This window comes from Oncorhynchus masou, chromosome 33 (genome assembly GCF_036934945.1).
Source record: "Oncorhynchus masou masou isolate Uvic2021 chromosome 33, UVic_Omas_1.1, whole genome shotgun sequence".
In the NCBI taxonomy this organism is placed as follows: Eukaryota; Metazoa; Chordata; class Actinopteri; order Salmoniformes; family Salmonidae; genus Oncorhynchus; species Oncorhynchus masou.
This window is the reverse complement of record NC_088244.1, coordinates 44,180,771-44,204,543: the sequence shown is the minus strand read 5'-3', so window position 1 is coordinate 44,204,543 and position 23,773 is coordinate 44,180,771. Positions and strand designations below refer to the sequence as shown.

General features: G+C 42.5%; 1 protein-coding gene across 2 annotated transcripts; it reads left to right on the top strand.

The window, feature by feature from the left end:
* Positions 1 to 286: 286 nt before the first annotated feature.
* LOC135527399 (serine/threonine-protein kinase 35-like) lies at positions 287 to 22,619 on the top strand. Of its 2 annotated transcripts, XR_010453431.1 has the most exons (3): positions 287 to 993; positions 6,615 to 7,387; positions 17,851 to 22,619. XR_010453431.1 is itself a non-coding variant. In XM_064955924.1 (2 exons), the coding sequence occupies exons 1-2, from the start codon at positions 444 to 446 to the stop codon at positions 7,328 to 7,330; spliced, it is 1,266 nt and encodes a 421-aa protein (XP_064811996.1). In that variant the 5' UTR covers positions 287 to 443; the 3' UTR covers positions 7,331 to 7,640. The 2 variants fall into 2 exon arrangements, 1 of the variants encoding a protein (XP_064811996.1); XM_064955924.1 differs by lacking the exon at positions 17,851 to 22,619 and having other exon boundaries at positions 6,615 to 7,640.
* The last annotated feature ends 1,154 nt before the right edge of the window (positions 22,620 to 23,773 follow it).

The window sequence follows — 23,773 nt, the reverse complement described above, 5'->3', positions numbered from 1 at the left end:
GACCGCGTTAAACTTCAATGTGTATTACTAATGTTATTGTACGTGTATGTTATTATTACATGACACATTTGACTTTAAAAGTTATTCATAAAGTGTGATATAATGGCGAAATGATCATTGTTTACGTTAAATGTTGAGTAACAGCGGAAATTGTAATTTAGTCGGGGGCATTTTACCTGCTTAATCTGTCAGATGGACCAATCGGAGCAAGCCACTCCCTCCCTCTCTTTTTATACATTGGAGGCTATACAGACAGGTGTTAATTAATCACATTTCTTTTAGAGCGGCATCATGGCGTCATTAGCCAGCTAAACAGATTTACAGTATTTGAAGAAAGGGAGGGTTATCTGACGTTCATCTATAACAATTAAGCGTCATAAGTTTGAAAAATACAAGTAATGAAGTAATGAAAAATACACATATTTTCGACAAAAAAATAAGTTATGGATATATGCAACGGGAGGAGGCGAAAAATAAGAACCCCAAGAAGTCTGAGGGCTTACAAAAGGCTGGTTGAAGCACAGAACGCTACCGCCAACATGACGAAGCGGGAGGTGAAACGAGAGGTGTGCAAAGTCCTGAGGTCGCTAGCGGTAGAGAACAACAACGTGGACATCGATGTCCCCATGGAGGAGCACTGTTTCTCTATGAACTTTAGCAAGAACGAGAACCTCGAGGAGCATGCCATGGTTATGGCACCACGTTACAGTCTGTTGCGAGAGGTCGGAAGGGGCAGCTATGGGGTAGTGTTCGAGGCAATTGCACGGAGGACAGGGGCAAGGGTAGCGGTTAAAAAACTCCAGTGTAACGCTCCTGAAAATGTGGAACTCGCTCTGTCAGAATTCTGGGCTTTGGCAAGCCTGGAAAAGAAGCACGAGAATGTGGTGCAGCTCGACGAATGTGTGCTACAAAGGAATGGAATGGCCCAGAAAATGAGTCATGGAAATAAAAGGTCAAAACAATACCTGCGGTTGGTGGAGACTTCACTAAAAGGTACCTTTTTAGCTAATTTTTACCTCGATGAAATCCACTGCCTGATTGGTTCTTGTTGTCATTCTTTAGTAGCTACTATAACTACCTAGATTGAAACGGTAAAATGGTTTGCTAAATTAGCTCGCTGTGATCAGTACAGAGCAGGCCAATCAAAACAACATTTTTCCTTATTAACTTTGCTACTAACTCAGTGTTTGACCCATTGTTTGCAAAAAGGAGACACATTTTTCCAAGTTGCTGATCAGCACATACAAACGAGGTAGATACGCGAAATAAACCTACACTTTTTTTTATTTTTTTTAACCGAATGTAACATTGTGTAACATGTTATGTTACCTATTGTTTCTATTTGGTAACTGTGAATGGCAAACAGAATAATGGGAAGTTATTATAATAGTTTTAATAGTCATGTGTACAGGGTTGCAGACGTAATGATAGGGTACAGTGAAATTCTTGCACTCTGAGCTCTGGCAATGCAGTACAAAGTGAAAAAACAATAACAATAGAAATAATATACACATGAACAGCTGTGGCAATGATAAATGTCAATTGGGGGTGGGGGCAGGGTAAATGTCTGGGGGGATGCATAATGGACAGTCATAATGCTTTATTTTTCAGGTTGCTCAGTCTCATACATTTGTTTTTAGGAACAAGATTTCAAAATGCCCATGTGCCACTTATAGGTTAACTGCCATAATGCGCTATAGGCACAGTGTGCTATTCCCAGCTTGAGGGAACAGCCCTACTGGGATTTGAGAAGTGTTCTAGTTGGCCATCAGTAAACCCTTTCCTGGTTGGCTGCAAATTTGCAAACATGACTGAATCAAGCAATCAATATTTTCTTGCAATTGATGGTATTAACCCAAGCTATTGCCTCTTACTTATTATATTTATATTAGTATGAAATGTACATCACTTGACCTTTTTTCCCTTGTCAAGCTTATTTGAGCTAAGTGTGAAATATGCCAATATTAATTAGGATTAGATTGTTGTTTTGAGACCTTCAGATACTGCTGAATCTTGCTTTTAATATCTAGGCTCACTGTTCAGAGCCTAGCCTCAGTACTGCCTTTGCTGGTCGTCTTTTTATAGTAAATTATGTAAGTGTCATTTCAGGCCATTTCTTTTGTCAACAAATTAAATATTAATCTGGACTTAACATCATTTTAGCCAATATGCATAATTTAAAAAAAAACAAAAGGAGCTTCTCTAGTCTATAGTCAACATTTTGATTAACATTTAATCATCAATATTTGTCACTTTTTGCACAGCTTTGAAAGCATGGTGTTTTGAATCCTAGAATGAATATACTGTATGGTGATCATCCTAAACTCAGCAAAAAAGAAACTCACTGTCAACAGTGTTTATTTTCAGCAAACTTAACAAGTGTAAATATTAGTATGAGCATAATAAGATTCAACAACTGAGACATAAACTGAGCAAGATCCACAGAAATGGAATAATGTGTCCCTGAACAAATGGGGGGTCAAAATCAAAAGTAACAGTCAGTATTTGGTGAGGCCACCAGCTGCATTACATACTGCAGTGCATGTCCTCCTCATGGGCTGCTCCAGATTTGCCAGTTCTTGCTGTGAGATATTATCCCACTCTTCCACCAAGGCACCTGCGAGTTCCCGGACATTTCTGGGGGGAATGGCCCTAGCACTCACCCTCAGATCCAACAGGTCCCAGACGTGCTCAATGGGATTGAGATCTGGGCTTTTCGCTGGCCATGGCAGAACACTGACATTCCTGTCTTGCAGGAAATCACGCACAGAACGAGCAGTATGGCTGGTGGCATTGTCATTCTGGAGGGTCATGTCAGGATGAGCCTGCAGGAAGGGTACCACATGGGGGAGGAGGATGTCTTCCCTGTAATTGCCTGCAATGACAACAAGCTCAGTCCGATGACGCTGTGACACACCACCCCAGACCATGACGAACCTTCCACCTCCAAATCGATCCTGCTCCAGAGTACAGGCCTCAGCGTATCGCTCATTCCTTCGACAATAAACGTGAATCCAACCATCTCCCCTGGTGAGACAAAACCACTACTCTTCAGTGAAGATCACTTTTTGCCAGTCCTGTCTGGTCCAGCGACAAGGTTTATGCCCGTTGGAGGTAATGTCTGGTGAGGACCTGCCTTACAACAGGCCTACAAGCAGTCAGTCCAGCCTCTCAGCCTATCGCGGACAGTTTGAGCACTGATGGAGGGATTGTGCGTTCCTGGTGTAACTCGGGCAGATGTTGTTGCCGTCCTGTACCTGTCCCACAGGTGTGATGTTAGGATGTACCGATCCTGTGCAGGTGTTGTTACATGTGGTCTGCCACTGCAAGGAAGATCAGCTCTCTGTCCTGTCCCTCTGTAGCTCTGTCTTAGGCGTCTCACAGTACGGATTTTGCAATTTATTGCTCTGGCCACATCTGCAGTCCTCATGCCTCCGTGCAGCATGTCTAAGGCACGTTCACGCAGATGAGCAGTGACCCTGGGTATATTTATTTTGGTGTTTTTTAGAGTCAGTAGAAAAAGGCCTCTTCAGTTTTCAAAACTGTGACCTTAATTGCCTACCGTCTGTAAGCAGTTAGTGTCTTAATGGCCGTTCCACAGGTCCATGTTCATTATTTTTTATTGTGCATTGAACAAGCATGGGAAACAGTGTTTTTAAACCCTTTACAATGAAGATCTGAAATTAATCTGTAAAAATCCAAATGTCTTTGAAAGACAGGGTCCTGAAAAAGGGATGTTTCTTTTTATCTGTGAAAGTTTGTTGGACAATAATGTTCAGCTAACACTTCAGCACTGTCTTAAAGCTCATTTCCTGCAATTCGACACATTTTGTCATGGGGTGCAAGAATTTCACTTTTTTAATGCACATTTTATTGCAATTCTATAAATTTTGCAATATCTAATGTATTCATGTGATATTTGAGTGAGATAAAAAATAACATCTAGTTATAAATAGCTCTAAGGTATGTAATAACTAACATGACAAGAGGAACTGATGATTCACTACCCAATTTCTTAATTGCACCTTGTGCATTCTACTATTACAACTTTCAAGAGTAATAAAAAAAAATACTGGGTGGGCACGACCCCCTGCCGACACCTAATTTGGGAACCACTTGCCTAGACAAGTTAAAACCCCTCTAGGGTATGTGGGACGCTAGCGTCCCATCTGGCCAACATCCAGTGAGATTGCAGAGTGCCAAATTGAAATACAGAAATGCTCATTATAAAAATTCAGAAAACAAAACATATTTTAAATAGGTTTAAAGATTAACTTCTTGTTAATCCAACCACTGTGTCAGATTTCTAAAATGCTTTTCGGCGAAAGTATACCTAGCCCAGATCATACCTAGAACCAAGATCATACCTAGCCCAGAACATACCTAGCCGAGAACATAGCCAGTTGACAAATTATTACAAACAGTAACCAGCCAACAGTAACCAGCCAAGCAGAAGCCTTACAAAAATCCCTTACATTTGATGATCTTCATATGGTCAGGTTATTTGTATTTTTGGCAACTTTTACATCACAATAGTCCTAAAGAAAATAATGTACTTTTTACTCCATACATTTTCCCTGATACCCAAAAATAATTGTTACATTTTGACAGGAAAATGGTCCAATTCACACACTTATCAAGAGGTCATCCCTACTGCCTCTGATCGGGCAGACTCACTAAACACACATGCTTCGTTCGTAAGTTATGTCTGAGAGTTACTGTGCCCCTGGCTATCTGTCAAAAAATAATAATAATGTGCTGTCTGGTTTGCTTAATAAGGAAGTTGAAATGATTTGCACTTTTACCTTTAATACTTAAGTACATTTTAGAAATTCCATTTACTTTTGACACTTAAGTATATTTTTAAATGAAATGCTTTTAGACTTTTACTCAAGTAGTATTTTACTGGATGGCTGTTACCTTAATAGAAAATGACTCAAGTATCTTTACTTTTTCTGAAGTATGACAATTGAGTACTTTTTCCACCACTGGAAAAACATTTATTTAATACATTACAGCATTATTCTAAAATGTAACAGAAAGGGGTCTGAATACTACTGAACTTGTCTTCTGCATTAAGACCTGCCAATAAAAATGAAGACACACAAATTACTAAAGAAGTAGCCGAGAGATCAATATAGCCTAACCAGAAGACGAGAACCTGTTCCCGACCCTCCTGTTTCGGTTGCTCTCTGCTGCTGGCAGTACGCTCCTGAAGTTGCAGGTAATAGGCTACACCAGCGGTCGGCAACTTTTTAATTTAGAGTGCCAAGTTGTCCTACCATTTCTACTGATCTGCGTGCCAGTTATGATTTTCATATGCACATTTTTGTGGAACAGTTTAATTTCACTTTCAATAGTCTTCATATGTCAAAATCAATGTCATGTGGTTAATCAACATTTGAAATGAAAATGATACAAATCTAGAAGTTACTTCTTTTGCTAATATGTAAAAATAGCCCACATAAAGCCAACAAATATTGCAGCCTGCAGGTAGAAAATATCCTGAGGAAAATAAATATCCTATAAATCACATTGGCAATGCATGGCCTGTCTGCAAGGAACTTGAAACATTGTATCAACTATTGCATTAACTTGGTCTGACCCGAAGCTCGTGCTAGCAAACTTACAAGTTTGTATAAAATATTCTGCGGCGCTAGTTTCCCCTGCAATTTCTGATTGTCTTATCAGATCCCCAAATGGGCACACTTATAGACCTACATTTCCCCGAAGGCCTGGTAGACTAGGCCTACTTCTATATGCGTAACCAGGTGTGTTCTTCCTCAAGATTGACAGGAGCGCTCCAAACAAAAGACAATTAAATAATTGACAACTAGTAAATGGAATGAAATTAACCAACTAGTTTTTTCTCACAAGTGTAGCCTAGGTTGTGTGCTCTGCAAACGTGTCCAACTACTACGATGACAACGGTAAGACCGTCGTCGTGGTAGTAATAATAATGTTTTCAATATTTTTATGAACAGAAATAACCCTAACCAAACAAACATTGTAGATGAGAAATTCTGGGAACATTGTGGGGCACAGACAGATTAGCTGTGCTCTTTGGACACAGTCCCAGAGACCCTAGCCAAGATCTGTGCGTTGATGATTGCGCTGTTGCACACAGCCCAGCCTATGTTAATGTGTGTAGATAGCTTGCCACAGTTTATTTGGGGAAACAAGTCCCGTTTGTTTTCATAGCCATCACTGCGCATGTGGAAAGGGGGCAGTGTTTCTTATATATTCTTTTAGCAGTGGCAGGCCGCTGTCATTGCCGACTGTCCAAAATATGTACTTAAATTTTAACAAATATATAATTGGAATGCTAAAATGTTTTCAGTGCAACCTTAAATGACTAAAACCTGATATAAAGTATGTAGAAAAGATAAAGGAGCTAGACAATCTAAAATTCAAAACATGGCATGGAGCCTCCATTGATTTTATAATGTTTGAGGCACTCTGATGACAAGTCATGGCAAAATGTGTAGAATTGCAGGAAATTGTCTTTAAAACATCCAGATTTAGTCTGCGGCCAAGATGACAGCCTTTAAGATTGGCGAGGTTCCATTGGTTTTGCCACTCTTAAATGTTGTTTTGTCTGTCTCTTTCCCTAGGTGAGCGAATTCTGGACTACCCGGAGGAGCCGTGCTACCTATGGTTCATCATGGAGTTCTGCGAAAGTGGGGACCTGAACCAGTACATCCTTTCGCGACGGCCCGATCCGCGCACCAACAAGAGCTTCATGCGCCAGCTGACCAGTGCCGTGGCCTTCCTGCACCAGAACAACATTGTGCACCGCGACCTCAAGCCCGACAACATCCTCATCTCCCAGAAGTCAGGGTTGCCTGTCCTCAAAGTGGCTGACTTCGGCCTCAGCAAGGTCTGCGCAGGCTTGAGCAAAGATGGCAATGAGCACCCCAAAGCTGGAGGCGACAGAAACAACGTGAACAAGTTCTGGTTGTCGTCAACATGTGGCTCAGACTTTTTCATGGCGCCCGAGGTGTGGGAGGGCCACTACACGGCCAAGGCTGACATATTTGCCCTGGGAATCATCATCTGGGCCATGCTGGAGCGGATCACCTTCATCGACGCCGAGTCCAAGCGCGAGCTGTTGGGCACCTACGTGCGTCGGGGCACTGAGATTGTGCCAGTGGGTGAGGCGCTCCTGGGGAACCCCAAGATGGTGCTCCACATCCCGCAGAAGACACGCAGCACCATGTCTGAGGGGGTGAAGAAGCTTCTGCAGGACATGCTTGCGGTCAACCCCCTGGACCGGCCCGACGCCTTCCAACTGGAGGTGCTGGTGAACCTAGTCACGTGTGCTGCGTGACACCGCTCCTCTCCCATTCCCCTTTCCAAACCATGGCCAGTCTGCTTTTTTTACCAGGTAGGTTTTCCTCACATGGTGAGGACGCCACATGTGGGTTGTTCCATAAGATTTCAATCACTTTCTGACTGGACCCCTTTTGATTTGAACAAGACCTACATACATGTTTGCTAGGGCTGTGACGATCACTATTTTTTCCCATGGCAAATATGAAACCACGACGGAGACCCAAGTCTTTGGACCTTTTTAAAAACTGCTGTATGTAAAACGTGTGCTATAGCCTGGAAAATAAATGCCTAAATCTAATCAAATTGTATTGGTCACATGCAGATGTTAATGCGAGTGCCTGCTAAATGACTTAAATGTAATGTAGTTCCGACAGTGCAGAAATATCTAACAAGTAATCTAATTCCCCAACAACTACCTAATCCACAAAAATCTAAAGGGATGCAATAAGAATATGTACATATAAATATATGGATGAGCGATGGCCGAGCGGCATAGGCAATGTGCAATAGATGGAATAAGGTACAGTATATACAGTTGAAGTCGGAAGTTTACATACACCTTAGCCAAATACATTTAAACTCCATTTTTCGTAGCATTTTGGTAGCATTGCCTTCTAAATGGTTTAACTTGGGTCAAACATTTTGGGTAGCCTTCCACAAGCTTTCCACAGTAAGTTGGGTGAATTTTGGCCCATTCCTCCGGACAGGGCTGGTGCAACTGAGTCAGGTTTGTAGGCCTCCTTGCTCGCACACATTTTCACTTCTGCCCAGAAATTTTCTATGGATTTGAGGTCAGGGGTTTGTGATGGCCACTCCAATATCTTGACTTTGTTGTCCTTAAGCCATTTTGCCGGACCTTTGGAAGTATTCTTGGGGTCATTTTTCATTTGGAAGACCCATTTGCGACCAAGATTTAACTTCCGGACGGATGTCTTGAGATGTTGCTTCAATATATCCACCTAATTTTCCATCCTCATGATGCCATCTATTTTGTGAAGTGCACCAGTCCCTCCTGCAGCAAAGCACCCCAACAACATGATGCTGCCACCCCCGTGCTTCACGGTTGAGACGGTGTTCCTCGGCTTGCAAGCCTCCCCCTTTTTACTCCAAACATAACAATGGTCATTATGGCCAAACAGTTCTATATTTGTTTCATCAGACCAGACCAAAAAGTACGTTCTTTGTCTGCATGTGCAGTTGCAAACCGTAGTCTGGCTTTTTTTAATGCCGGTTTTGGAGCAGTGGCTTCTTCCTTGCTGAGCTGCCTTTCAGGTTATGTCGATATAGGACTCGTTTTACTGTGGATATAGTTACTTTTGTACCTGTTTTCCTCCAGCATCTACACAAAGTCCTTTGCTGTTGTTCTGGGATTGATTTTCACCTTTCGCACTAAAGTACGTTCATCTCTAGGAGACAGAACGCATCTCCGCCCTGAGCAGTATGATGGCTGTGTTTATACCTGCATACTGTTTGTACAGATGAACGCGGTACCTTCAGGCGTTTGGACATTTCTCCCAAGGATGAACCAGACTTGTGGAGGTCTACAATTTTTTTTCTGAGGTCTTGGCTGATTTTGATTTTCCCATGATGTCAAGTAAAGCGGCACTAAGTTTGAAGGTAGGCCTTGAAATACATCCACAGGTACATCTTCAATAGGCTAATTTACATAATTTGAGTCAATCGGAAGCTTCAAAAGCCATGGCATTTTCCACGCTGTTTAAAGGCACAATCAACTTAGTTTATTTAAACTTCTGACCCACCGGAATCTGTCTGTAAACAATTGTTGTAAAAATCACTTGTCATGCAAAAAGTAGATGTCCTAACCGACTTGCTGAAACTACAGTTTGTTAACAAGACATTTGTGGAGTGGTTGTAAAACAAGTTTTAATGACTCCAATCCCTGTACGTATGAGATGAGTAATGTAAGATATGTGAACATTATTAAAGTGGTTAGTTCAAAGTGACCAGTGAGTCTATGTAGGCAGCAGCTTGTCTGAGTTAGTGATGGCTGTTTAGCAGTCTGATGGCTTTGAGATAGAAGCTGTTTTCCAGTCTCTCGGTCCCTGCTTTGATGCACATGTACTGACCTTGCCTTCTGGATGATAGCGGGGTGAACAGGCAGTGGCTCGGGTGGTTGTTATCCTTGATCTTTTTGGCCTTCCTGTGACATCAGGTGGTGTAGGTGTACTGGAGGGAAGGTAGTTTGTCCCAGGTGATGCATTGTGCAGACCGCACCACCCTCCGCGCCACCCTACTAGATGATTGAGTTGGAGGCGTGCTTGGCCACACAGTCATGGGTGAACAGGGAGTGCAAGAGGGGGCTGAGCACTCACCCTTGTAGGGCCCCAGTTTTGAGGTATTGTTTCCGACCTTCACCACCTGGGGTCGGCACTTCAGAAAGTCCAAGACTCAATTGCACAGGGTGGGTTTGAGACCCAGGGCCTCCAGCATTTAATGATGAGCTTGGATGGTACTATGGTGTTAAATTCTGAGCTGTAGTCAATGAACAGCATTCTTACATTAGGTATTCCTCTTGTCCAGATGGAACAGGGCAGGGTGCAGTGTGAAGGCGATTGCATTGTCTGTAGACCTGTTGGGGTGGTATGCAAATTGAAGTGGGTCTAGACTGGGATAGGGAGCGATTTGAATATGTCTGGAAACACACCAGTCAGCTGGTCTGCGCGTGCTCTGAGGACGCGGCTAGGGATGCCGTTTTGGACGACAGCCTTTCGAGAGTTAGCTCGTTTAACTGTCATGCATACGTCGGCCACGGAGAAGGAGAGGGGGGACCCGTGGTTGTTAGCGGGCCGTGACGGTTGCACTGTGTTATCCTCAAAGCGGGGAAATATGTTTAATTCGTCTGGAAGCAATACGTCTGTCCGTGACATGGCTGGTTTTCTTTTTGTAATCTGTGATTTCCTGTAGACCCTGCCACATATGTTTCTTGTCTGAGCTGTTGAATTGCAACTCCACTTTGTCCCTATACCAACATTTCGCTTGATTGCCTTGCGGAGGGAATAACTACACTGTTTATATTTGGCCATATTCCCAATCCCCTTTCCATGGTTAAATGCGGTGGTTTGCACTTTCATTTTTGTGCAAATGCCGCCATCTGTGGTTTCTGGTTAGGGTAGGTTTTATTAGTCACAGTGGGTACAACATCTCCAATGCACTTCCTTATAAACTCACTCATTGAGTCAGCATATATCAATTCTCTGAAGCTGCCTGAAACATTTCCCAGTCCGTGTGATCGAAACAATCTTGAAGCGAGGATTCCGATTGGTCAGACCAGCGTTGAATGGTTAAAGTCATGGGTACATCCTGTTTGAGTTCTGGCTATAGGACGGTAGGAGCGAGATGGAGTAGTGGTCGGATTTGCCGATGGGAGGGCGAGGGAAGGCTGTGTATCCCTCGCGGAAGTTAGAGTAGCAGTGGTCCAGTGTATTGCCCGTGCTGCAATCAATATGCTAATAGTATTTAGGTAGCCTTGTTCTCAAATTTGCTTTGTTAAAATCTCCAGCTACAATAAATGCTGCCTCAGGATATATGGTTTCCAGTTTACAAAGAGTCCAGTGAAGTTCCTTGAGGGCCGTTGTGGTATCTGCTTGAGGAGGTATATACACAGCGACGATAACTGAAGATAATTCTTGGGAGATAATATGGTCCGTATTTGATTAAGTAATTCTAGGTCAGGTGAACAGAAGGACTTGAAAGCCTGTATGTTATGGTTACACCATGAGTCATTAATCATGAAGCATACTCCCGATTAAAGGTGAATCTGGATAACAACATACTGATGTTTATTTACAACATTAGGGCTGTTTTCCTGAAGTTAAATTCACTCTGTGTTTTGTTTCCTTGCCATGATACTAATGAGTATTGCAATACTGGTCTCATCCTGGTCCTCATGTTTGCCCAATTAACTTTTTGGACCTGAATGCCAAAACATAGAGGTGCTCGAAGTTGACCCATTTTCCTTACCACACGCTACCATGACATATCCATGTCTTCATCACTGAAATGGATAAACGTAGAATTTTATATACTTTGAAAGCTTACAAACAGGGTTGTCAAACTATTCTATGATTTCTTGAAATAAATTAAGTTTAACGTCATTGATCTTAAAACGAGTAAAGTCATATTTGTCTCATTTTCACAAATATTGTAGTTTAGACCTTATTTTACATAATCTGAAGTGTTTGTTGTGCCCATCATCGGTTGAGACACACTATACTCTTGAATTCAGGTTGGGTGTCATTCTGATCATAGAAATGGAATTGCAATTTAGCAGATACGCATCAGATTATTGTTCTTCAATTAAACAGTTTGACAACCTTGTAAGCTTTTAAATTTATATCAAACTCAACCGTTTATCTATTTCAGTGATGAAGACATGGATGTCTCATGGTAGGGTATGCAAAATGGGTTAAGTTTGAGAACCTCAATCTCCTGAATGTTTTGGCGTTCAAGTCTAAACAGTCACTTTCTGAGAACTTCTACCATGGGCAAACATGAGGTATTCTCCTCACTGCCAGATTGACTTTAATCTGAGGTACTGTTTTTGACTCCGTAGAGGCTTTGGCCTCCTTTCTCTGTTCAGCCAGCCGATCAACAGTAGTAGAGGGACAACTAGGCTGGTAATGCCTTGACGCTCTGTCTGCTGTTTTCAAGTTTCGAGAGGTAACTCTGCATGTTGGAGGCCCCTAGCTCAGTCTCTTACCACTCGTTGTTTGTCTGCTTATTCAGCCAATCCCTCACCCTCTTTCTCTCTTTTGCTCTCTGGCTTTAATCAAAACCATGCTACTTGCCCAGGGGCCAACATGTACCCTGTATAGTTGCCAGTACCAGTCCAAACTCCACCCCTCCCCCTTCTCTCTCTGGCCCACTTTTCATTCTTTCATAACACTGTCCTACTCTGACAGATCATTGCCTCAGGGGCCTTTTCGTTTAGCACTTTGTATGCCTGTAGATGAGCAGATCAGCTGGGCTTGTCACCTTTCCCAAGGCAAACCCAGCCCAGCCAAACCCTTCCTCCTCTGTGTGAGAGACGGTATCAGTTATCTGTAAACAAGCCCTATTATTCCTGGGCTAAGTTGAGTGACAGACTCCCTTTGCCTTACCTGTCAGGTACACTCACATCACACCCCAACCATGTTCACTTTTTCAACACCACGGGTTGGCGTGAACTCATTTCCCTGCAGACTATACCTTCTTCCTTCCTTAATCCTGTTTTTTTTTAATCATGACACGGGATTTCCCTGGTAGGCTGATTAATTCCTTGTAGGGCATTGTGCCATGTCAGTCTTTGGGCCGGGATTGTCCTCACCTTGTTTTTCTAAGAGACGATTAAGACTTGTTATCTCTCAGTGGATGACTCCCAGTGCCTTTGGTTGGGCGTAAGGCACTAGTGTTCAAATAGTAGCCTTTTTGTTTTCTTTAAAATACTTGATCTGCGCCCACTCAAACTGACATATACTCCTGATGTGCTGATGCACCCTCTATAACCACTTGTTGCAACTTCTGTAACCACCTGTTGCACCCTCTATAACCACTGCTTATTATTTGACCCTGCTGGTCATCTATGATGATCTATGTACTCTTATCTCCATCAGGCACAGCCAGAAGAGGACTGGCCACCCCTCAGAGCCTCGCTCTGCTCTAGATTTCTTCCTAGGTTCCTGCCTTTTTGTAAAGAGGTTTTCCTAGCCACCATGCTTTTACACCTGCACTGTCCAATCTGTCGCTCTGAACCAGAGTGGGTGAATATGAGGAGTTAATGGAGGGTTACGGGGGGGGGTTAATCCTGTGTTAAATACTAATCCTTTCACTGCTCAAGTTAGTGTAGGAGGATTATGCAGAACTTAAGGTGAGATCATCATCTCAGGCCAGTATCAACACCACCAACCACTGCTGTTGGCATCCTCCATCGCTGTTGTTGTGCACACACACACACACTACACTTGCGCACTCTGAGAGCAGTCCATGATTAGTGTTAGCCTATGGTCCATGATTAGTGTTAGCCTATGGTCCATGATTAGTGTTAGCCTATGGTCCATGGTTAGTGTTAGCCTATGGTCCATGGTTAGTGTTAGCCTATGGTCCATGGTTAGTGTTAGCCTATGGTCCATGGTTAGTGTTAGCCCATCGTCCATGGTTAGTGTTAGCCTATGGTCCATGGTTAGTGTTAGCCTATGGTCCATGGTTAGTGTTAGCCTATGGTCCATGGTTAGTGTTAGCCTATGGTCCATGGTTAGTGTTAGCCTATGGTCCATGGTTAGTGTTAGCCTATGGTCCATGGTTAGTGTTAGCCTATGGTCCATGGTTAGTGTTAGCCTATGGTCCATGGTTGGTGTTAGCCTATGGTCCATGGTTGGTGTTAGCCTATGGTCCATGGTTAGTGTTAGCCTATGGTCCATGGGTAGTGTTAGCCTATGGTCCATGGGTAGTGTTAGCCTATGGTCCATGGTTAGTGTTAGCCTATGGTCCATGGTTACTCCACTTTTCCACTCTCCATTCTCCCTCCCTCGCTCCCCCACCCCTTTCCCTCTGGTAGACAATGAGGCTGCTGCTCCTTCTCGGTGAGGGCTTAATGAGGCTCACTTTTGGAACATTTTGTCCTCTGTGTCTCTGCCAGCCTGTGTGTCTGTCTGCCTCCGTACCCAGATAAACCAGACCAATGTGCATTAGCTTTTGAATTAATGTTTTGACGATGTGAATACTGTAGTAGATTTTGTATGAACTGGGGGATTTAGAGTGCACTGCACATGGTGTAACATGGCACGTAAAAGGCTTGTCTAATGAATGTGTTTAACTAAGTCTGTGACATCAACAAGGAGCACTGACTAGTGCTTTACATAAGTCTTTTTATGTACGGTGTATAGGTCCATACAGAGTCTAGTTCAAAACTGGCCCAGGGCACACGAGCAGAAGAACGTGTTGAAACTCACTCACACTCTCTTTACTATGGTCTTTATGGAAATGGTGTTTACGCAGTGGTTTGGCTGTATGGTACAGTATGTACTATATGTGTTCTCTGGGCGTGTCTTACTGTATGTATAGAGGCTTGTTATCAGGGGTACTGGTCGGGGAGTGGAAGGGTGGGGATGACAAGTCAGCATAAGCTAAACACAATATTAGAGTTGACTGTGAAATGCCAGCAGGAGGGCACTTTTTCTTTATAGGATTTTGGGGGAGAAAAGGGTGGGTGTTGAAGAGCATTTTGGATTACTTATGTAACGGGGTGTGTTTAACTAGGGGTTGTAAAAAATGATAAGTCCCTTGTAATGAAAGGGCTTTCAAAGAAGCCTGCCTGAAACTTGGGTTAACAACACAAATATACATTTGTTGTGAGCTTCACAAGTCGTATGGAAAGCACAAGTTGTATGAAAGCTGATAGTCGTAATACCTGTTTGTGCAAGTAATACTAGGAAGTATGTTTTTATTTTATTTTTTATATATATATATTTTTTGTGCACATCCACACCTCGGCATTGTTCTTTGGCTATACACCCCCACCCCTTCTGCTGGGTCACTGTCATAACTGGAGGGCCTTCGCCTTTCTGCTCCTCTGCCCCCAGTCAAACAGCACGGTTGGCTGGTGATGTAATTGAATCTAATGGATCTGCTTTTGTACGCACCCCTCAGGGTCTCGTCTCACCCTGCCTTAGACTCTGTCTATATCACTGTCTGGTCGCCAGTGCTATGGCAGTGCTAGGGTTCTGTGTGGTCGCCAGTGCTATGGCAGTGCTAGGGTTCTGTGTGGTCGCCAGTGCTATGGCAGTGCTAGGGTTCTGTCTGATCGCCAGTGCTATGGCAGTGCTAGGGTTCTGTCTGGTCGCCAGTGCTATGGCAGTGCTAGGGTTCTGCGTAGGCATAGAGTAGTCAGTGCTCTTTGGTGCCATGTTTGGTTTAAATCACTTTATTTTGTTAAACACTTATTTCTGATGCTCTGTCTTTCAGCATTGTTCTTCTGATTGTGGTTGGAGCCTTTTAAACTCTAATTGATGGATGAGAGCTGGATGATCAGTTGTCGCGAAAAGCAGTTGAGCCTGCTCTCAAGGATGTTTTCCACTATGAACGTTTTAGATAAGCGTCACTGCGGTAGCTTCACTGAGAGTCTCAAAGATCCACACACTTTGCCAACTCCAACCAGAGCCATAAACCACCACCACTTTCCCACAAATCCTCAACTCACACTAATATTTAATCCCTTAAAATGGGTGAATTACTTGAGGTGAATTCATCCCAAACCTGAAATCAAACACACAGGCACAGCTAACCTCAGTGTCAGTTTGGGCATTGCATAAGTTTGTCAGTTTCTCTGTTGTGCTTTCCGTTCCTTAAGCTCTATTTAATGCTTTTCTATGGTGCGGTTGTGGTTTGTACAGATCTAGTTATAACCGGTTTTGGTGAGGACCAGACTCCTCTGCTGGTTTTAATTGCTATGCTGAACGAGGCCTGCCTGCCTTTTTCTCTCCATCCCCCTCTCCCTTTCTCTGGAGAGGGTAAAGGCATCTGCATGCTTCCCAGCCGAAACGGTTCGAAAGAGTTTGTGCATATATTGACATTTTGTGACAATTGTTTGTTTTGGACTCGAGTAAGGTTTTTTTCGGGTGGTTTGGGGCACATTTTTTTCTTGATGCTAACCGAAGTCTACGCCCCTTCGTCAGTGGTTGGTCAACAGTAGAGATTCTTCCGTAAAGTCTTGGTCATTCAACGGGAGATGACTCGTTTTCATGCACATTTCTTTTTTCATCTAGAAATACCGTACCAAACATCTTAGTTGCATAATTTTACATCCAACTAAGATCTCCTTGGCAAAAACATCAAAATTAATGACAGATTTCTTGAATTATTTCTTTAAGTGTATACTTGCTGCGGCATCTCAGAATGGACGAACAGCACTATTCCTGCTTTCTTCTCGTTTTTCAAGAGAATGTACTTTTTAAGTGAGTGTGCGACCATACTCATTCAGGTAGCCGCCAGCCGAACTGAAGCATACTGACACCATAAGGGTGAAATGTTCTCTGTCACGCCTTGTCATATAATTACTGAACTTGTCTGGCAGTGGTGGGTGGACTGAGGCTTTTCAGCCTTTTCAAATGCAGGAGCATGAATAATTATCCACATAAACCCACGTTGGCATCTGCATTCTTAGGCCTACTTGCATAAATCATCATATCAATCTTTAATAGAGTACAAGTGAAGTGCTTTCTGTGTAAAAGCTACACATTGTTCAGTGTTACCAAACCAAATTTACCACCGTTTTTCAACTATTGTCACCCAGCCAGCAGCGAGGGTCATGCAGTGGTTTGGTTAACACAACCACTCGTAAAAATATGAATGTTATTTTCCTAACCTCGAATGGTAAAGAGTTGCATGTATCGGAAAAATTAGAGGAAGCCCTCCTCCCCCACGTCTCCACTGCAGATACCAGTCTCTACTGGTTTTAACAAGGTAGCCCTTTTGGGAAGCATGTTACGCAACACGTAGTGGGATGGTTGAAGAATTACAATGTGGCTCAGTTTCACCCTGCAGCACCTCTTGTTCATGTGATGTTTGCCTTGCTTCCTGCTGCAGGCACGGGCACTAGCAAACTGTGCACCCCTTTTTCCAGACCAACAACAATCAAACCAACAATAGGTTAGCTAATTTAAAACATTAGACTTTGGATTTGTTTGATTCAATTTGACACTTAGTGTAAAAAAAAAGGGGGGGGGTTTAATTGGCTGCCTAAAATGGCAAAAGGTTGCAAGAGTCTTTGCATAACTACAATCTTGCATGTTTGATTCGCGGTATGGGAAGCATGCTAGCGGCATGGGGGAGGTTGTTTCAGCAGTCTTTAAATGGCCCTGTGCTCAGAGTAGGTGTCTCCCACCCAGAGTCTGGACAGGACCTTTAAGCTGGCTCGTGTTCATTAGGCACTAAACGGAAGAAGACTCACTGGAAATGGTTGAACTTGTTCAATGAGAAACACATTTGAAAGCATTTCCTGTTGCTTGCCCTTAGGACCGTGACCCTGGTTCATGGCAGCGTGCATCCTCCTCAACAAGCCTGCACATGACTTAGAAAGGGAGGTGAAGTCGGCCACCGCCGCTGAGCTTAAGGGCAATCAATAATGGCTGGCATTTAGCCTGTCCTTGTCAGCTGCTGAGCGCAGGGTTAACGAAGGGGCCTTTTTGCTTGAGGAACCTCAGGTGCTGCAGTGGTTGCTGCATAAGAGGGGTGTGTCGACTGCCCCAGTGGAGACCACCGTAAAGAATTTGTTGTAGTGAACCTGCGTGTATTTATACCATGAAACATAATGAATCCCACCAATCATGCACATCTGAATGGTCTTGCATATTAGCGCAATTATATAGGCTTCATTTTGTATGCACAGATATTGCTTGCTGGTTCAGTAAAATGCACTGGAGTTCCACAGCACTGCCTAAAGAAAAATGACACTCATAACCTGTAAGCCTCTATTTCATATTGGCTGACATTCACCCATTTTATTTTCTCCCCTCTCTCCAGATGTTTACTAACTCAATGTGGGATCCCAAGTCTGTACAGAGGTGGAAAAGGGGACTCTGATCATCTCTGAACTTTAAAACCTCCGTGATTGAGGTCAGCACTTCAAAAATCAGGACACCATCTTAGGAAAAGCTATGCAATCAAATCGTATGGAAAGTCAAGTTCTCTCCCAGCATCTTCTATTTTAAATTTGGAACGTTGTCACCAAAAGCCGAAAGACAATCGCCAATGTGTGATGGTCAGCAATGCCAGAACAGTGCTCCTTTGCACACCTGGTTTGAAATGGCCTGAAGGAGTAATCATGATTTAAGTTATTTTTATATATATATATATATATTTTTTTTTACCTTTATTTAACCAGGCAGGTCAGTTAAGAACAAATTCTTATTTTCAATGACGGCCTGGGAACAGTGGGTTAACTGCCTGTTCAGTTATGGACGGGTTCTTCCTTCTCCTCCAATGTTGACATGTGTTGTTGGATGGGGCCACAGGCTAGTATGAATGGATAATCTGTCATGGTTGCACTGTGGACCCTCTATGCCAAAGGTTTAAAAAGTATTCCTAAAATGACAGATGATAATGATGTAGAAGAAGGAACTCAATTTGTGTCATAGAATTTGTTCTAGGATGGACATGAACGTTCTTATGATGGGATAAATGTCAGACATTTTGGTCAGGGAGTTGGTCGACCATGGTACCAGATACAATAACGTATTTGCACTGTCTGTTTATTAGCTGGCCAGCCAGATTTAGACCACTTTTTAATAATTTAACTGCCAATTGTCTATTCACAAAACAATAAGGAATTACCCTCGCCCACGCCCCACAAACAACAAACATTCTTCTCCACCCCCCCCCCCCCTTAGTGTAAAGGAGCAATTTATTTTTATGTTTTCCCTATGGCCGAAAAGCTGCTGTGTTGTTCAATGTACATGTAGCCAGATCTGAAATCCCGACCTACAGTTGGTCATGCTCCCACGTAGGGAAATGGAGCCCCGAGGCTTCAGGCTATTCGGCGTGGGAAATGTGGGGACCCCGTGTCCAGGTAGGCTACACGTATCTGTGTGTGGAAAACATTTCATCACAGGTGAGACATGTAGTCTGTGTAGTGTAGTCTTTGTAACACCACTCACTACTTGTAGCTGTATTGTCCCTTTGTTTGTGTTGTTGGTCTTGGCTAGCTTAGAGTCATACTGAGACAAAGGGCTCTTTACAGATGAGCCCTGAATTACATCAGTTACAGAAAATACACATCAAAATGCGAGCAGAAAGACATTAAAAAACAAACTCAATCATCAGTGATGAGGTCTTCATGCAAGATAATTGTTATGTAATGACAAGGTCATGTGGCTGCTAGCATTGTCATGAAAAGGGGCTTGAGGGAAGCCCTACAATATTAAGTAGTGAGAACACTCAGGATCAGGCAATGTTGAAAAGTCATCTTTAGACGTGTACTTTGCTTAAATTTAATTTTGTAATTGACTAAAACAAGCAGACAAAAATAAAATTGTTTGAAAAAGGCCCAAGTATTTGCTGTGAGCCAATGGGGTAACCTAGGTAACCACAGGTTGTTTTCCCCTCAGGCGTGCTGGGGAAATGTTCTATTCTAATTCTATTCTAATAACAAATGGGTCTATTTAAGCAATAAGTCACCTCCAGGGGTTTGTGGTATATGGCCAATATACCACGGCTAAGGGCTGCTCTTCGTCGTAACGTGGAGTGCCTGAACACAGCCCTTAGCCGTGGTATACTGGCCATATACCACAAACCCCAAGGTACCTTATTGCTATTATAAATGGTTTATCAACACAATTAAAGCAGTAAAAATAACATTTTTGTTGTGCCTGTGGTTTACGGTCTGATATACCACAGCTGTCAGCCAATCAGCATTCAGGGCTCGAAACTACCCAGTTTATAAATGCCAACATTCCATTCATACAATGCAGTCAATCCACAGCCATACACTGGCTGAAATTGATGATAGGACTCAGACAAGTTGTAAATGCAACAGGTATTGACTGATATCGTATCATATAATGGCACTCCCAGCTCTCCAAGAAAACTGGTATGGTCTGTTTTTTAAAGGCTATTTATACAGAAAATTGCTATTAAAAAAAACAAATGCATTTATAATTCTGACTATTTTACGTTGACAAGTCTATTACACAATTTCTGATATGCAGAAAGATCAAAGGCATTTAAGTAAATTCAGGATTCTTCCTCTACTGCCATTCATTCCAATTAGACTGGTTTGGCCAATAGGGTTGCTATTTTCACCCCATTCTGGAACTTAGGGTCTATGACGGAGCCCCTCGAGTAAACTAACAGCATCTCTATGACTTGTATACTGTGAATGGGAATTAAATGCAATGCAACTTTATACAGGCAATTAAGAACGGTGGGTTAGGCCCTTCTTGTTGGGTAGTTGAGTAAGCAGTTCCCCGTCCTCAATGTGGACTCACGGACCTAGTATCAACCAAGCTGCATCAACACCCCTGTTTTCCTCCCTCTACACCCTTGTGCCTTATTTTACCTTCATCAAATAGAGGGCTAACTCATTTGATTCACAAAAATATATATTTTTATAAAAAAATGTTTTGATGCAATATATAATTTGTCCCTGGTAGCAGGCCTATATCAGTTGATAATATGTTGTGCATTTGAAGACAACTGTTTGTCTCTATATGAGATTATAAAATTGGTTTTGGGGGCATTGAAGATTCAGTACCCAAACCAAGTGAATTGTATTCTAGCTACTCACTCACTTTGCAGTCTAATGCCATGTAAGGGGAACGTGGGAACCTTTTGAGTGATTCAAAAAAAATAATGTTTTTGACTCATTTACTTATTTGACTTTGGATAGTGTTGTAATAAAATTTGCTGTTAACATTGTGTAAATAATGCTATGGAATGGGATCGAAAGGACAGTTTGAATCAATATCATCTGATCTTTGAGTAGTTCTTGAATATCTGTTGGGGAGGTACTTCCGTTTTGGAAGTCTGATTGGGAATAGTTCCCCAAGTAACACCAAGACGAGGTTAGAAACACCTTTCCAAAATGGGTCCACTTTAGTCCACAACAACTGCCTAACTGAAGCCTCTTCTCTTCATGAAAGCGTTTCCAAACTGGCAGAACGTCATGTTCAGTACACAGTAAAGCTTTGTATAACATGTTGAGCCATCAGTTGGTTTCCCATCTGTGTTCTGTAACTTTAGTGAATACTGCATGGTGCCATGTTCCTTGCTTACCATTGGGCCTGTTTTTAGTCGTTTCATTTCACACGGTAAACGAGTGGTGTGTGTGTGTGTGTGAGTGGAAATCGCAGTTGAATGGACAGGTATTATACACCCCAGACGTACACCCCCCCCCAAGATAGTTGTTGTCAACGTCTTTCAAACACTACCACTTTGAAGAGGCTACCTTCTGGATTATGAAGTCTTTAAAAAAAAATGTTTTAGTGATTTTTATATTGTAGTACTTTGGCTCATGAGAATTTGTCACGCGAAGTCTGAGTTACAATACCCGCTCAGGTAATGGTTGACTGTCTAAAACCAGGGCTGGATCATTACAAAAGCTCATTCTTGATTGCCGAGTGTGGACTATTTAACGAACAGTATATTGGGCATATTGTCCACTGTCTTAACTAGCTTTTGTTTTGTTTGAAGTGAGCACGGTAGTTGATGGTTGACTCGTAAACGTGCTTCCAGGATTCAGTTGAGACAGCAGCTTGTGCTGCCCCATCACGGTCGAGGCAATCCATCCTCCATATTTGCTAGCCCAGTGTAGCATCCTGTTTTCACATTTGACCTTTTTTAGTTTACAGCTATTGACAAACTCAATCTGTATTTGCCTAGCCGGTCCTACCGGTCTTCTACTTCTCTGACAGTTCTTTCACTAGATCGTTTCAGTAGATTCATTCAAAACTGATATCAGTCCAGACCTGTGTTGCATTTGCGTTTTTGACGGGCAATTTCTTTAAATGTGATAGCTTTAAACCTGGGACTGTTTGTTTCTCTTTAACATCAACCAACCTCAGGTCAAACTCCTCAAAGGCTTCTTGATGTGGTTTTTCATTTAGCTACTTTTATTGCCGTTTGACATTTTGAATAATTTACCTTTTAAGCTTAGCTGCAGAAAATATTTGGCTTTTGCCTTTTTAGAAATGTTTTTGAGTAACACACCTCTCTCTTTGATACCTCTGTTTTAATTAACATTAGTTAGCCTGTACATTAACCGGGATTCCTCATACTCAGCTTCACCGAAGGGACCAGTTTGTTACCTGGAAAACCTCTTGTAACCTCTGACCTCTTTCACAGTGTAATCAAGTATGTGAGCGCTCCATTAAACGTCATAGCAACATCAACTGTCACATGACTACCCTACTTTAATGTCAGGCACCGCCACAACGAAGCTCTTTCTGCCACCTACTTGTTCATTCTTGACATCGTATCTTGTTGGAGTAGTGAAGATGTTAGCGTGTAGGTTAAATTACCATCTTCATTCCTCTTAAAATCCAACACTCCTCTATGCAACGTTCTCTCACGACACATTGTGTAAGGAACCACAGCATTTCTGTTCTGCTTTGTTCTCCTGAACTACTACTTTCATCACATGTCAGTGTTCATACATTACGTGTCTTTACAATGTCATGTAAAATATGAAATTTCTGTTGTTCAAAAAGCTGACTGGAGCCATTAGGTGTTTTAGCAAAGCATTGTTTTTTTGCTGTAAATGTTTGACATGTTTTTCTTGAAATAAATGATCCAAAACACAAGTCTTTGTTTGGTTTTAATATCATCAATTCATTAATTAGACATGATAAAAGTAGCATTTTGCAATTCACCCCAACAAATACTTATGTTCTTGTACAGTGGGCTCAAACCAACCTCTGATAGCAGTCTTTAAATCAAATTGTATTTGTCACATGCGCTGAATACAACAGGTGTAATACACCTTAGAGTGAAATGCTCACTTACAAGCCCTTAACCAACAATGCAGTTTTAAGACCATACCTAAAAGAAAAAAAAATGAAGAATAACAAATAATTTAGAGCAGCAGTAAATAACAATTGTGGGGCTAGATACAGGGGATACCGGTACATTGTCAATGTAGGGCTAGATACAGGGGATACCGGTACATTGTCAATGTGGGGCTAGATACAGGGGATACAGGTACATTGTCAATGTAGGGCTAGATACAGGGGATACCGGTACATTGTCAATGTGGGGCTAGATACAGGGGATACAGGTACATTATCAATGTGGGGCTAGATACAGGGGATACCGGTACATTGTCAATGTAGGGCTAAATACAGGGGATATCGGTACATTGTCCATGTGGGGCTAGATACAGGTACATTGTCCATGTGGGGCTAGATACAGGTACATTGTCCATGTGGGGCTAGATACAGGTACATTGTCCATGTGGGGCTAGATACAGGTACATTGTCAATGTGCGGGGCAACTGGTATTAGGATAATATGTAGGTAGAGTTATTAAATAGATAATAACAGAGTAGCGGGGGGGCAATGCAAATAGTCTGCAAATATTCTGGTTAGCCATTTGATTAGCTGTTCAGAAGTCTTATGGCTTGCGGGTAGAAGCTGTCAAAAAGCTTCTTGGATCTAGACTTGGCGCGCCGGTACCTCTTGCTGTGCGGTAGCAGAGAGAACAGTCTATGACTAGGGTGGCTAGAGTCTTTGGCAATTGTTAGGGCCTTCCTCTGACACCGCCTGGTGTAGAGGTTCTGAATGGCTGGAAGATTGGCCCTGGTGATGTACTACCCTCTGTATTGCCTTGCAGTCAGAGGCCGAGCAGTTGCCATACCAGGCAGTGATGATCCTTAATGAACTGGTTGAACCCCACTTATGTAACCACCAAGTTCATGGCACAACAGTAGTGAGTAGTGGTCCTCTGTAGCTCT